The following is a 13,758-nucleotide window of genomic DNA, read 5'->3' on the forward strand; positions in this document are numbered from 1 at the left end:
ACCCAGAGTCACTTCTGGGGTATTATTGCCAAAATGTACAACCTAAATCTAATCATGAGGAAACATCAGACAAACCCAAACTAAAGATTCTTCTACAAATTGACCTGTATTCCAAAAAATGTCAGGGTCATGAAAGACAAGGAAAAACTGAGAAAAACTACTCTAGACAGAAAGCAAATAAATGCAACATGCAATCCTGGATTAGAATATGGACCACAAAGAATATTGTTGGGGCAACTGGCAAAACTTGAATGGGGTCTGAAGATTGGACGACAGTGCAGGATCAATGTTGATTTCTCTGTTCTGATAACTGTACTGGGCTTACGAAGGAGGGTGTCTGTTTCAGCAAATGTGTACTGAAGTTTTTAAGGGTAATAGGACATAATGTTTACGTATTACTCTCACGAGTCAGAAAAAATATATACAGCATATATATATAACCTGTGTACATATATATAACGATAAAGCAAACATAATAAAAAGTTAATTGGAAGATCTGGGTGGGGGATATACTGGAACCCTTTGTACTATTCTTGCAAATTTTCTGCAAGTTTGAAATTTTTTCAAAATAAAAGGTAAAAATAGAAAAAAAATCAAATATATGCACAAAGAGACATGTTCAAAAAAGAAACCTTTACCTATTGTGAGGACTGTGCCTGGCACAGAGCACACGCTCAATAGCTGATGCCGCTGCCAGTTTTTCGGGTTTGAGAGAGAGGTACTTCTCACAAGAAGTCACAAGGGGGCATCTGAGAGCCAAGAAACAAGGTCTAGCACAGAATTTCACTGGGCCTGTAGTGCTACGGATGGGAGTTGTCCTATTCTTCCTTACCCAGAGTGCACTCCTTAACCCTAAAGGGAAAAAAAAAGCTTTGTCTGCTGAAAACTGGGGCTTCTTCCATTCACAGTAGACAAAGGGCACCTGGGAGCTGGCATCCACTCCTTCTGTTTGGGTCTGGATTTCAGAGTATCTGTCAGGGTCATTACATCTATCAAAACCAGGACATCAACTCTGGAGACCTGTGAAAAGGGGCTCATAAATGTGATGGCAACATAGAAGAGTGAGCCCTGGAATGTAACTCAGATAAGTTCACTTGTTGCGTGAACTCAGCCATATCCTCCCTCATCCTGTTTTCTTAACTGACTTCTTAAAGTTTCCCGTAGATCTCCTAGGATTCAATGTTTCCAGGTTCTAGAATATGTCCCTTCTGGTCTACCTGACCCTATCACAAATCAATCCTTAAAATGAAATTGCTCTAGTCACAAAGGCCTTACTATTTGCTCATGATTATTAGGTGATGGAGTTTGGATGTGTTGTCACCTCCAAAACTCATGTGGAAATTTGATCCCCAATGTGGCAGTGCTGGAAACTGATTTGAGTCACGGGAGGCGGATCCCTCATGAATGGATTATGCTCTTCCTGGGGGAGGGGAGATTAATGGGTGAATTCTCGCTCTATTAGTTCCCGTGAGAGCTCATTGCTTAAAAAGACCCTGGCACCTTCCCTCTCTCTCTGGCTTCCTCTCACCATGTGATCTGCTTGTACCCACCAGCTGCCTGCCGCTTTCCTGAGTAGAAGCAGCCTGAGGCCCGTGCCAGATGCAGCTGTCCCAGAATCATAAGCCAAATAAACCTCTTTTCTTTATAAACTACCCAGTCTCAGGTATTTTGGTTATAGCAACACAAACAGACTAAAACACTAGGTCTTGCTACCTGCTCATGATTACTCATGGTGTACCAGAAGGAGCTTTGGAGATTGACCATAGTCCAAATGAAGGCTCTGGTATTTCATTTCTTGAGCTCAGTTTCCTTATCTGAATAAAACAGCAATAATATTTGCTTTTTAAAAGTGTTCTGAGGATTAAATATATAAATACAGTACACAAAACAGAGTAGATACTCAATGAATTGCACTATTTTACTTTTACATTTTGGTTTAGGCATAAGCAATGGGGAGTTACAGAAAAAAATGGAACTTAAAGTTAAGACAAAGTTCCTGCTATGACCAATGGTAAATCACTTCACCTCTTGGGAGTCTTAATACCTACTTGTCACAGTGTAATTGTTAAGAATGACGAGAATGGGCTGACCCCGTGCCGCACTCGGGAGAGTGTGGCGCTGGGAGCGCAGTGGTGCTCCCGCCGTGGGTTCGGATCCTATATAAGGATGGCCAGTGCGCTCACTGGCTGAGCGCGGTGCGGCCGGTCACAAAAAGAAAAAAAAAAAAAAAAGACAAAAAAAAAAAAAAAAAAAAAAAAAAGAATGACATGAGAATATACCTTTAAGAACTCTGTCAACTACATTATTACCTAAGCCAGGAATTAACTTCCTCCCTTAAATAAATCAAAATCTTAGCCTGTCTGGCCAAGCTCATGTGTTGTATCCTCCAAGAAACTTTTCTCTAATAATCTCTAAAATGTAAAATATAGTACCCATACTCTGGACATTATTAAAAAGAATGAGGAAGATCTAAACATACTGAGATGGAAAGATCTCAGAGATACTAAGTGAAAATAAATGAGGGAATACATACATTATGATTCCATTTTTATGTTTAGGGGGGAAAAAAAAGAGGTGACCATGCCATTCTCTTGCTTAAATCCTTCAGTGGTTCCCCACTGCTGACCAAGTGAATTCCAAGCTCCTCACCTGACATTCAAGCTCCTTTACTATTTGGGCCCTGCTAACCTCTCTAGCTTCATCTCCTATAGACCAACCCTGCCATCTTATAAGCCCTGGGTTTTAGCTATGACTAAAGTGCCCTTTGCCATCTCTGCCTTTAGGTCAGTGGTTCTCAAACTTCAGCATGCATCAGAGTCACCTGGAGGGCTTGTTAAACTACAGGTTGCTGGCTGCACACACACAATTTCTGATTCAGGTCTGGGGTAGGGCCCAAGAATTTCTATTTCTAGCAAGTTCCCAGTTGATACCGACGCTGCTGTTCTAGGAGCCATACACTTTGACAGCCGCTGTCTTTACAATGGTGATGATTCAATTTCCTCACCTATACACAGGCTGACCAACCACATCCGTTTGCTGTGACTGCCCCCATTTGGCCCCGAAAGTCCCATGTTGCTGAAAACAGTTCCAGGTAAACCGGAATGGTTGGTTACCCTAACTGTGTAAACATCTCTCTGGGTTGCAGCTTATGGGATATATTTTTTTTTTTTTTTTTTTTTGTCTTTTTCGTGACCGGCACTCAGCCAGTGAGTGCACCGGCCATTCCTATATAGGATCTGAACCCGCGGCGGGAGCGTCGCCGCGCTGCTAGCGCAGCACGCTACCGAGTGCGCCACGGGCTCAGCCCAGCTTATGGGATATTTACTGCTACTGCCAAGCAGTCCCTCTCTGTGGCTGGGCCAACAGGGAGTGATGAGGAAGGAGTTCCATCATCTTGGCTGACTTTTTGCTGTAGCAGAGTATTTAACAAAGATTTTCAAATTCAGGCCAAACATATTTTCCAAACATATTTTCTTTATTTCCACCAGAGAACAGGCTTTATCCCTCTAGTCCTTGTAAACATTTAACACAACTGGTGTGAGAACAAAGAGTAAGCATCCATATCTTTGCCCTGTGCTGCCAGGTGAGTTTCTACAAGGAGAAGTTGGGGCAAATGCAGTGAGCACATGTGAGCTTCTTACTCAGTTCAAAGTAGGTCTTGGGACAACAGTTCCACATGGACCAGTAGAGCTCACTTTCTGTGACTTCCACGGGGAGCCCAAGAGAGTAAAGGACCATGGTCCTTTTGACAGACTGATGACATTTCTCACTGTTGATTAGGGTCAATCCTTTTCACTAAATGGGACTCTTTTCCAAGGGGTTAGAGGTCAGAAAGCTGATAGCGTCGCACAAGACCATCTCGACAGCATGTGTAGATCTGCTTCTCCCACGTGGCTACCTGGAACACAAAAATTCACAGCTCAAATGAAGCCTGGGATTCTTTCATTTCAAAAAGATGGAGCTTTGTCATTGACCCCCATTAGTCCAAGGGAGTCTGAGAGGCTTTAATGACTCTGAAGGGAAGGAAGAGTTACATCCACGATATGTATTTACAATATCGCTGGCCAGGGCAAGGGTGCACTTATGACTACAGAATAGAGAAACAAGTCATGCACTGCTTAATGACAGGGTTAAGTTCCGCGAAATGCATCCTTAAGAGATTTCATCGTTGTGTGGGGACATTACAGAGTGCATTTACACAAACCTACATGGTATCGCCCACTACACACCACCTAGGCTATATGGTATAACTATTATCTTACGGGAACACGTCATATACACAGTCCATCGTAGACCGAAATAATGTCACGCAGAGCATGACTGTAATTGGCCTGCACAGAATGCAAACCCATTAGTGTTGTGCACGGTTTAGCACAGAGGGTCTGCACCTGTGGTGGAGATGGTCCACAGATGGGCTCGGGTATCCCTGAGCCTCATAAAATTGTACAGAAAAAAGTTCTGAATATGTGCCTGTTCTTCTGAAGGGTTTTTATCAACTACCCGAAGAAAGGTAAGAACCCCTGCAGAAATAGCATGACTTTTGGAGTTGAATTAATCTCAGGTTTTCTACCATGTAGCTGCATGTCCTAGGGCAACTTTTTCAATCCATTTGGGCGCCAGTCTCCTCCTTTGTAAAACGGAAATGATGTTTATTCACAATATACAACACTATACAGGAATTTTAAAAAATGAAACGGATCTATATTTGTTTACCTGGAAAGAGCTCTAAGATGTTAAGTAAAAAAACACAAACCATAGAGCAATACCTATAATAGAATGATCCCAATTATGTACAAACTAAACATAAAGCTATATTATTTACATAAATATATAAACACAAAGATGTAAGTGTGCAAATTCTCTGAAAACAGTCTTGAAAGACATATGCCAAACTGTTAATGCTAGTTACTGCTAGAAAGAGTACATTTAACCCCAAGATCAAGTGTTCTGATTCCTGTACCAGCCAGCTTCCAAAAACAAACAACAACAACAACAAAAAAGAAGAGTGGAACTTAAAAGGTCTAAAAGAGAATTTTAAGTCTATATAATTCTGTATTATTTGAATTTTTATAGGTATGTATTAATTGTACAACTTTTAAAAAATTATAGGAAAAAAAAATAATACCTATGCCTCAAGAAATGGTAACAAAGATTGGATGAGAATATTTGTAAAACATCCAGTACAATGTCTGGTTAATAAATAATATTTCCCCTTTCATTTTTCTCTTTCCACTCTAATCCAATTGAGACAATCCGTCTTGAACTTTAAATAATAATTGCTAATATTTTAGAATACTTTACATTTACAAAGAATTTTCATATTCATTATCTCATTACTATCCTCATTCTATAGATGAAATGACAGATTGAAGAGGTGCAATAATTCTTCAAGTTTCTAGAGCCAGTAAGTGACGAAGTTCACTTCTGACTCAAAATCTTGATTTCTTTTCATCTCACTATATTGCTTATACAATAACCAGTATTTTATAAACCCTAATGACCATAAGGTAGCTTGATTCAGTCCCTTCAAAGCCCCAGATCCCAGGCAAGAATCACCCAGACTTGTGTGCTCTCAGGTCTGTACCTTGTACACAGGGTCACAGTCAGCCCCAGTGAGTTCAACGACATAGTCTAAGTCCTGCTGAACAATGAAACAGCTCCCATCACCTAAAAGGCAGAAAAAAAATTTAGATAACTACAGAGATATTTTGACTTATTTCTGCAGGTTATGAGCTTAAAGATGATGGTCCTAAGATCCAGAGTGGCAAATAAGTCTTATTATGTGGGCTATCTATGATGACCTTCAGTGGCTGCCTAGAATGCTGAGCTGGGGAAGAGTTGAAGGCCAAGTGCAAGCTCAATGTCAAGGACTATCTTTGCTTAGTGATACCTGCCAAAGGCACAGAGCAAGCAAATGCAGGCTTATACAACTATTTACAAACTTATTCTCAACAATGCTTTTTAATAAGAAATTTGTCTACACAAATGTTTTCTTTAAGAAAAATCTATGCTCCCAAATTATACCTCAATTTATAAACTTGACTGTATATACACTAGATGAACGAGGAAGGTTATACCAAGCAAATAAAAGTGTATCTAATCTTAAATTTAATTTTCTCAAAAGAGCATGGACAAATGAAACTTGGGGGGCTGGCTGGTTAGCTCACTTGGTTAAGAGCATGGTGGTGATAACACCCAGGACAAGGGTTCAGATCCCCTTATCAGCCAGCCATCAAAAAAAAAAAAAAAAAAAGAAAGTTGGGATGATCTATATACTGCTTATTAAGGTGATTTTTGTTGTTTTATTTAATAAAAAAAAAATACGTGCTCATTAAAGAAAATTTTAGAAAGATAATTACTGTTAACAGATACATTTTTAAATCATTTTTATGCAAATTTTAATTTTACATGGCTGAGTGTGTGTTGTAAAAGAATGTCTTTATGCATAATGTTTCTCCAAATTAAGATCATGACTTTGGGCTGGCTGGTTAGCTCAGTTGGTTAGAGCATGGTGCTGACAACACCAAGGCCAATTCGGGTCCCTGTACCAGCCAGCTGCTAAAAAATTAAAAAAAAAAAAAAAAAGATTATGACTTTGTATAGAACCCAGAAGAATCAAAAGATATCAATCAACCTTTTCAAACTTTTTTTTTAACAGGATGAACAGCTTTTATTGGTTGCCACGTTAAGTGAAAGAGAGGAGGAGATATGATAGCTCCCTCTCCTGGGGCGTGTCCAGACCCGGTCGCCACCCTCCAAAACAGAAACTTCTTGAAAATTTGAAAAAGTGCTTTCCAAATTTTTCTGTTAATCCACCTACGCCCCAATCAGCGGTATACAGGAGGTAATACTTTATCCTTTCTTGCATTATTAGTAAAAATCATCTTTTCCAAAAAAAAAAAATCCTAATCTTTTAGAGATACATGTAGAAATAATGACAGATAAAATAATATGATGTTTGTGATATATTTCCAAATATTACGAGGGCTGGGGATTGTGAAAAAATGGGTAAAATAAGATTAGCTATATACTGATAATAGCTGAAGCTGGATAATGGATACACCAGGTCGCTATGCTTTTCTCTCTGCCTTCATGCACTCTTGAAAAATTCCATAACAAAAAGTTTTTAAAAATAGTTTCATCTGACAATTTAAAACTCCTCACTAATAATCAGAGAGTTCCAAAGGACCTCAAAGAACATCTATGTTGAACTTCTAAACCAGTACAGAAGTCCCTCTATGGCACCTTGCAGAGTAGCCAACCAGCCTATGCTTGCCCATCTGTAGAGTTAGGGGTGCTCACTACCTCAATGGTAGCTTTTTTCTTATGAAACAGAAGGCCTTTCCTTATAATGGACTGAAATGTGGTTCCTAATAACTTTCTCTTAGTGGTTGTAATTTTATACTCTGAAAACAAAGAATTATAATTTTACTTCCTTTGCCTTTAGATGCTAGTAAGGGAAGTTATGCCTTACTTTCTTCCTAGCAGAAAAGAGTTACAAAAAGTAGAAGGGCCGGGAGTCAGCTCTTCTCCACCTGTTACCCATCATCTTACCCACACATCACCTTGCAACAGAGATGTTAATATTCAATAAAATGGCCTCAGGGCCGGCCCATGGCTCACTCGGGAGAGTGTGGTGCTGATAACACCAAGGCCGTGGGTTCGGATCTTATATAGGGGTGGCCGGTTTGCTCACTGGCTGAGCGTGGCGCTGACAATACCAAGTCAAGGGTTAAGATCTCCTTACCAGTCATCTTTAAAAAAAAAAAAAAAAGAAAAGAAAAAAAAAAAAATGGCCTAATGGTGAAGCTGGGGAACAAGAAATGCAGAGGCCCTGGGTGGCCTACCTGATGGTTCTCAAGGATATTACGCTCCGTTACTTCAGAGCTGCCAATGAAACAACTGAAGTTCCTCGTGTGCTACATTATGGTTCTGGGTTTCAAGTCCACATTCCTCTTGTCTCAAAAATCTCACTTTATGCCAGAGTGGGAAACCAACCATAACTTCTTGTCAGTTTCTCACCATTATTACTTAATTCAGAAAGGAAAAGTGACATTCTACTATTGAGTTTCTTTCCTCTCAAAAAAGTGTGATTACTATAGCTCTTCTTCTGCACTCTTAATTTTCTATATGCAAATCTAATCTGCTGGATAAGCCCCAGCTCTATTCTCATTGCCTCCAGGAAGCCATTTCTCAACATCCCATACAGTAAATTCTTTCTCCATCAATCTCTCTGTAACATTTATTACTCCTTTGATACTTCAACAAATCTTGCCTTGTTGCATAATTCTACTTTTTGTGGTTGTGTGCCTTACCACTGGAACATGATGATAAGGAACACTTTTAGGAGGGCTTATCAGGGCCAGGGGTAGTAGCAGGAATAAGCAACTATCATTTATAGAATGTCTACTTTATGTTGAGTACTTTTAATCTCTAAGGAAACTGAGGCTTAGAAGAGTGAAGTGGTTTACCAACGTCACAGAACTACTAGATTAAACCATATACGGCCGCCATTTTTATAAGTAAAAAATGGTCAGATATTAAGAATTTTATATGGTTGAATCCAATACTAAGTGATAAAGTGAGGATTTAAACTCATGAGTTAGTTGTCAGTCTGGGTCGAAAATCTATGCTCTTTCTACATCATGCTATTGCCCAATAAAATGTGAGCTAAGTAGGAGGTCAGGACTAGAACTAGATTCTAATCATTAATAGCTAAAACCATGAGAACAGTCAGTTCTTGAGGAAGCTTGGAGAAAGAAAAGGTAGAAAGACAAAAGCTGAACTCAGGAAATATCTCTGGTTTAGAAATGGCAACAATAGCAGAAATAGGAAAAGGATTCAAGTTCAATGCCAATTTGAGAACCTATAGTATACCATAAATCATGCTAGGTACTTATAAACATAAGCTATTGAAACCAAGGAAAGGAACAGTAACTGGATAGAGAGAATAACCAGGAAATAATAGTATTTATAATTCATAGTATCACAGAAGTCAAAGGAGACAAGAGCTTTTTTTTTTTTTTTTGTCTTTTTTGTGACTGGCTGCACCGCGCTCAGCCAGTGAGTGCACCGGCCATCCTTATATAGGATCCGAACCCGCGGCGGGAGTGCTGCTGCGCTCCCAGAGCCGCACTCTCCCGAGTGCGCCACGGGGTCGGCCCTAAAAGGAGACAAGAGCTTTAAGAAGGAAATAATAGTGACCAAATTCATTAGCACTAAGAGTCACAAAAGATGAAGAATATTACTCATTCATTCGATAAAAATTTGCCGAGATCCTTCAGTCCTGGGTAAGAGCTGAAAACACAGAGATGAAGAAGACATGGTACTTGCCTTCAAAAAAACTTTTGGCTGTCTCCTCCCTAGCATGCTGGCTTTTGTCCTCACCATACAAGACAGCTGATGAGACACAGAAAAGGCCACTGGATCTAGCAAGAAGCACATCATTGGAGTCCTTTAAGAGGACAGTTTGAGCAGAGGGACAGGAATGGCGGATGGAGGCCAAACTGCGGAGTTCTCAAGGGAAGTGTGTGGCATGGCAGCAAAATTCTCATCCCAGAAATCTGGCAGCAAAAGGGAATCAAAGAAAAAGGATCTCACTGAATGGTGGCAGCAGCATCAAGAAAAGCTGCCACAAGCTTATGCCAGCTGTTCTCTTACCGAGGTTCTATAACAGGGCATCACACAGGGGAGAAACACATCGAGAGAGCAAATGCAAAGAGCTAAAAAATTAGGTCTTTAGATTCTTGACTACTCTTTGCTATGGTCTGGAAATCCTGAAGAAGGGCAGGGGAAATAAGGCACCAATTTTGACAGTGACGAAGAATATCTACCTATATCAGAGAGGGAACCATGGCAATCCAGACTGCCTACTCAACTGGTGGCCTACTCAACAACTATTTTCCTGACCACCTCCTGGCTAACAAAATCCCAAATTGTTTCTAGTAACAGATGACCCAGGGGGTGAATCTTGATTATGGTAATTCCATTCTCTTTGTCAGTGTTTGTCTTAGGCATGGGTGTATGATATAAATCTGGCCAATGAAGTAAGTCTGGCAAGTCTGCTGGGCTGCTCCTGAAGAAATGTTCCTCATTCTTAAACAGGACAACAGGATCCACTGTTGTGTGTGAATGACAGCTGCTGCAGCTATCTTGTACTATGAGGACAAAAGCCAGTACGCTAGGGAGGAGACAGCCAAAAGATGGAAAGAAGCTGGTTTCTTGATTTTGTTTCTTTCTCCTTGCTAACTTTGTTTTTTAAATTAAAAAACAAACAACAAAAAACACTTGATATTTTAGAATATTTTAGGTTTACAGAAAAGTTAAAGGCAGGACAGAAAGTTCCCATATGTCCCTTAGTCTGTTTCAGCTTTCCTGAATGTTATCATCTTATGTTTGTTTAAGATACTGATACTGGTATGCTACTATTAACTAACCTCTATACTTGATTTTGATTTTGCCAGTCTTTCCTTTAATGTTCTGAATCCAATCCAGTACCACAGTGATTTAGTTGTCAAGTTTCCTCTTCTTCCTCTGGAGACTTTGTTTTCGAATCGCTAAATTAATCTAATCTGAAACCACCATACATCTGGACATCTTGTTAAGTGCGGTAGTACACTTTCCCAGTTGTTTTAGCCATGTTCAGGTGGGTGTTCTGTAACCAACAGCCAAACACATCCAAACTGATACACTGAAATACTCAGGTTAGGTGGTCCCTCCTCACCTTTATCATTCTGTGGATCGACAGTGTCCCTTAATGTACACTTTGTTCCATGCATTTCCCAACTCCACTTCAAATGTTTTGTCCTGCCTATACCAAGTCCTGCCTATACATACTATAATATGTATGTAAAGCAACAAACACAGTACCTACAACATAGCAGGAACTCAGTAAATGCTAGTTCCCTTCTTTTTTGCCCCCTTTCCCTCATCTATGACTTTGCACACACTATAGCTTCAGCCATCAAAGTCCACCTTTACACCTCCAGTTTGTGAAATCACCAGCTTACATGTCACCTGGTCCATGAAGACTCACTGACAGCACTCTTAAAACTAAAACTAGCTATTCTCCATGCTCCTCTACTGTATTCGCAGTAGCACTTACCAAACTACTACAATCACATGCTCACATGTCTGTCTGCCTTACCAACTGTGAGCTCCCTCAGGGCAGAGACTGTCACTGATTCATCATTGAATCCCTGGTGTTTTGCAATAAGGGCCCATATATTTACTCTACCAATGTTTATGGAGCACCTACTCCATAGTGGGCACTGAGCTAAATGCTGAGGATAACACAATAAGGCATAATCACTATTCGCAAGAAGCTTGGCCTGAAGGGGGACAAAGATAATTACAATGTACAGTGATATAAACATTATGTGATAAGCACAATATGCCAAGGAATCATGGAGGACCACGCCCCAACCCAGCCATAGATCAGGCACTTAAAACTATGTTTAATTAATTGAACTACATGGAATCATTTTTCTCACTTGGCCCCTGGACCCACCTTGGCTAGCAATGAATCCATCTCTGAAATTCAGCAGGGATAGAACTGGTGCTCCTGATCTGTGGATGACTTGTACTGGAGCCCTAGGATTCAGAGTAAATGGGGCAATTTTACTTTTTTTCTTCAAAAGCAACGCTTCACTATATTCAACATATAGTACTAACCATGTAAAAGTAAACAAGACAAATGTGGAGAGAGATTAAACATTCATATGATTTCTTCCCTGGCAAGATCTTTAAATGGCAGATCAAGATAATTCATTCTAAACCACCTTGGAGTGAATCTAAACACCAATTAAATCACCACCAAAATCTCAAGTTTTTAGGGGAGAGCTGACATGGGTTGAAGATAACAATGTTAACAATATGTCAAGCTTTTTTCACTTAAAGACAGCACTAAGACCACTTGTGAAATATTAAAATTGCCAGGAATCTAAAACATTTAAGAGAAAGATGAGTGAGAATCAATTTAATATATATATAAAATTGATTTTATAATAGTGGTCAGAGATTCCCCATCTGTTTGGTGACGCAGCCATCTTCCACCCAGCTTTTACTGTCACCTCAGCCAAAAGAATAAAAAAATAAATAAATAAAAAAACAAAGATAAACTAACTTAATGTTAGAAAAGGCTAGCCACCTTCCACTAGAATTTTATAACTGCTCTTGGAATAAAGTCCAAAAGTCCTTAGGATGGTAGGTAAGGCCTAAGCAGGCTCCTGTTTTCCTGTATGGCATCGCTTCTCGCCATTGCCCCCATCAGCAGGGCACATACGTGTTATACTAAATTACTCAGAGACCCCTGAACATGACAGTTTCACATCCTTCATGCTTCTATATGTGCAATTCTACCCAGGGCAGGTCCTTCCCTTCCTCTTTACTTGCTAACTTCCTACTCGACAAGATCCAATGCTTCTCATTTCCTTGGAGAAACAGTTTCACCTCTTTCCCTCTCCTTTTTGTTGCTTCCTCAAATTTCTGTGGATAGCCCTGGCAGACCAGTGATCACACTGAATCACAACAGTCTTTTACTTGTCTATCTTTACCATTAGACTCCAAGTGCCTCAAATGCAGTGCCTGTATCTTTTATTTCTGTTTTTTTAAGTGCCCCACACCAAGCCTGGTACCCAAAGAAGCCATTTGATAGATATTAGTTGAAAAAAGGAAGGAAATAAAAGGCAGAAGGGAAAGGGCCAGCCCATGGCTCACTTGGGAGAGTGTGATGCTGATACCACCAAGGCCACGGGTTCAGATCCCTATATAGGGATGGCCGATTGGCTCACCTGGGAGAGTGTGGTGCTGACAACACCAAGTCAAGGGTTAAAATCCCCTTACCGGTCATCTTAAAAAAAAAAAAAAAAAAAAAAAAAGGCAGAAGGGACAGAATCATAGAAACTGTTAAATCCTGCACAGAGAGATTGTATGATTCTTTATGAATATCTTTAAGACCAGGATAAGTCCTGTTTTAGATAGGTCGTAATCAAAGCTAAATAAGAAATAGAGCTGGATTACTTGAACTAAAAATGACCAGTCATTCATAGGCCAGCCTGGGTCTAATATCATAAAGAAAATTACTGTGCTCCTTAAAGTTAAAAGTTCAAGACGATCATTTTAAATGAAATGTTAGTTCATGTTTAAGCATAATTTTCAAAGCAATCATTACAATAGGACAATCATGACAGTATGAATCGAATTCTTTTAATATGATTCAAGGAATAGTAAGAATAAAAGATTCACATTGGGAAAATCTTTATAAATGGAAAAATATACCCTTAACTCAGTAGTCATCTAAATGCTAGGCTAAATCAATGTTAAAACCAATAAAAAATTCCACTCTGTAGAAGACCCGCATCATGCAAATTAATGGTGACTCACCTTGGATTCCTCACATCCAGCTGATAAATGTTTCCATCTTGTGTTCCAGCCAATAGCAAGAAGCCAGAGAGAAAAGTACAGCAGTTGAAGGCATCTGAGCCAATAAAGAGGAATACCTGGGAACAAGTAGGAGAAAAAATGCTGCATAAAGATTAATTTATTTCCAGGACAGTTGGCCAGTTAGCTTGGTTGATTAGGGTGAGGTGTTATAACACAAAGGTCCTGGGTGTGGATCCCTGGACTAGCCAGCCGCCAAAAAACACAAAAGCTTTGTTTCCAGGAATAAACAGACACCAAAAAAGGGAAGATTTCATTATTTTTAGAGATATTTTCTTCCTTCCCCCTTTAAGCACTCTTGTACAATAAACTAAGCAT

At 39.7% G+C, this 13,758-nt stretch overlaps 1 protein-coding gene across 4 annotated transcripts in view; it reads right to left on the bottom strand.

Annotated features, from left to right (window-relative positions):
* Positions 1-3,475: 3,475 nt before the first annotated feature.
* The window catches only part of PAAF1 (proteasomal ATPase associated factor 1), a 39,656-nt gene continuing 29,373 nt past the window's right edge, over positions 3,476-13,758 (bottom strand). For all 4 annotated transcript variants that reach the window (XM_063093485.1, XM_063093482.1, XM_063093486.1 and 1 more), the window contains 4 exons: positions 13,384-13,499; positions 11,510-11,592; positions 5,585-5,667; positions 3,476-3,898 (listed from right to left, as the gene is read on the bottom strand). In XM_063093485.1, coding sequence (XP_062949555.1) covers positions 3,821-3,898; positions 5,585-5,667; positions 11,510-11,592; positions 13,384-13,499 — 360 coding nt within the window. In that variant the 3' untranslated portion in view covers positions 3,476-3,820. The remainder of the gene's footprint in view (positions 3,899-5,584; positions 5,668-11,509; positions 11,593-13,383; positions 13,500-13,758) is intronic.

The sequence above is a fragment of the Cynocephalus volans genome, chromosome 4 (assembly GCF_027409185.1).
Source record: "Cynocephalus volans isolate mCynVol1 chromosome 4, mCynVol1.pri, whole genome shotgun sequence".
In the NCBI taxonomy this organism is placed as follows: Eukaryota; Metazoa; Chordata; class Mammalia; order Dermoptera; family Cynocephalidae; genus Cynocephalus; species Cynocephalus volans.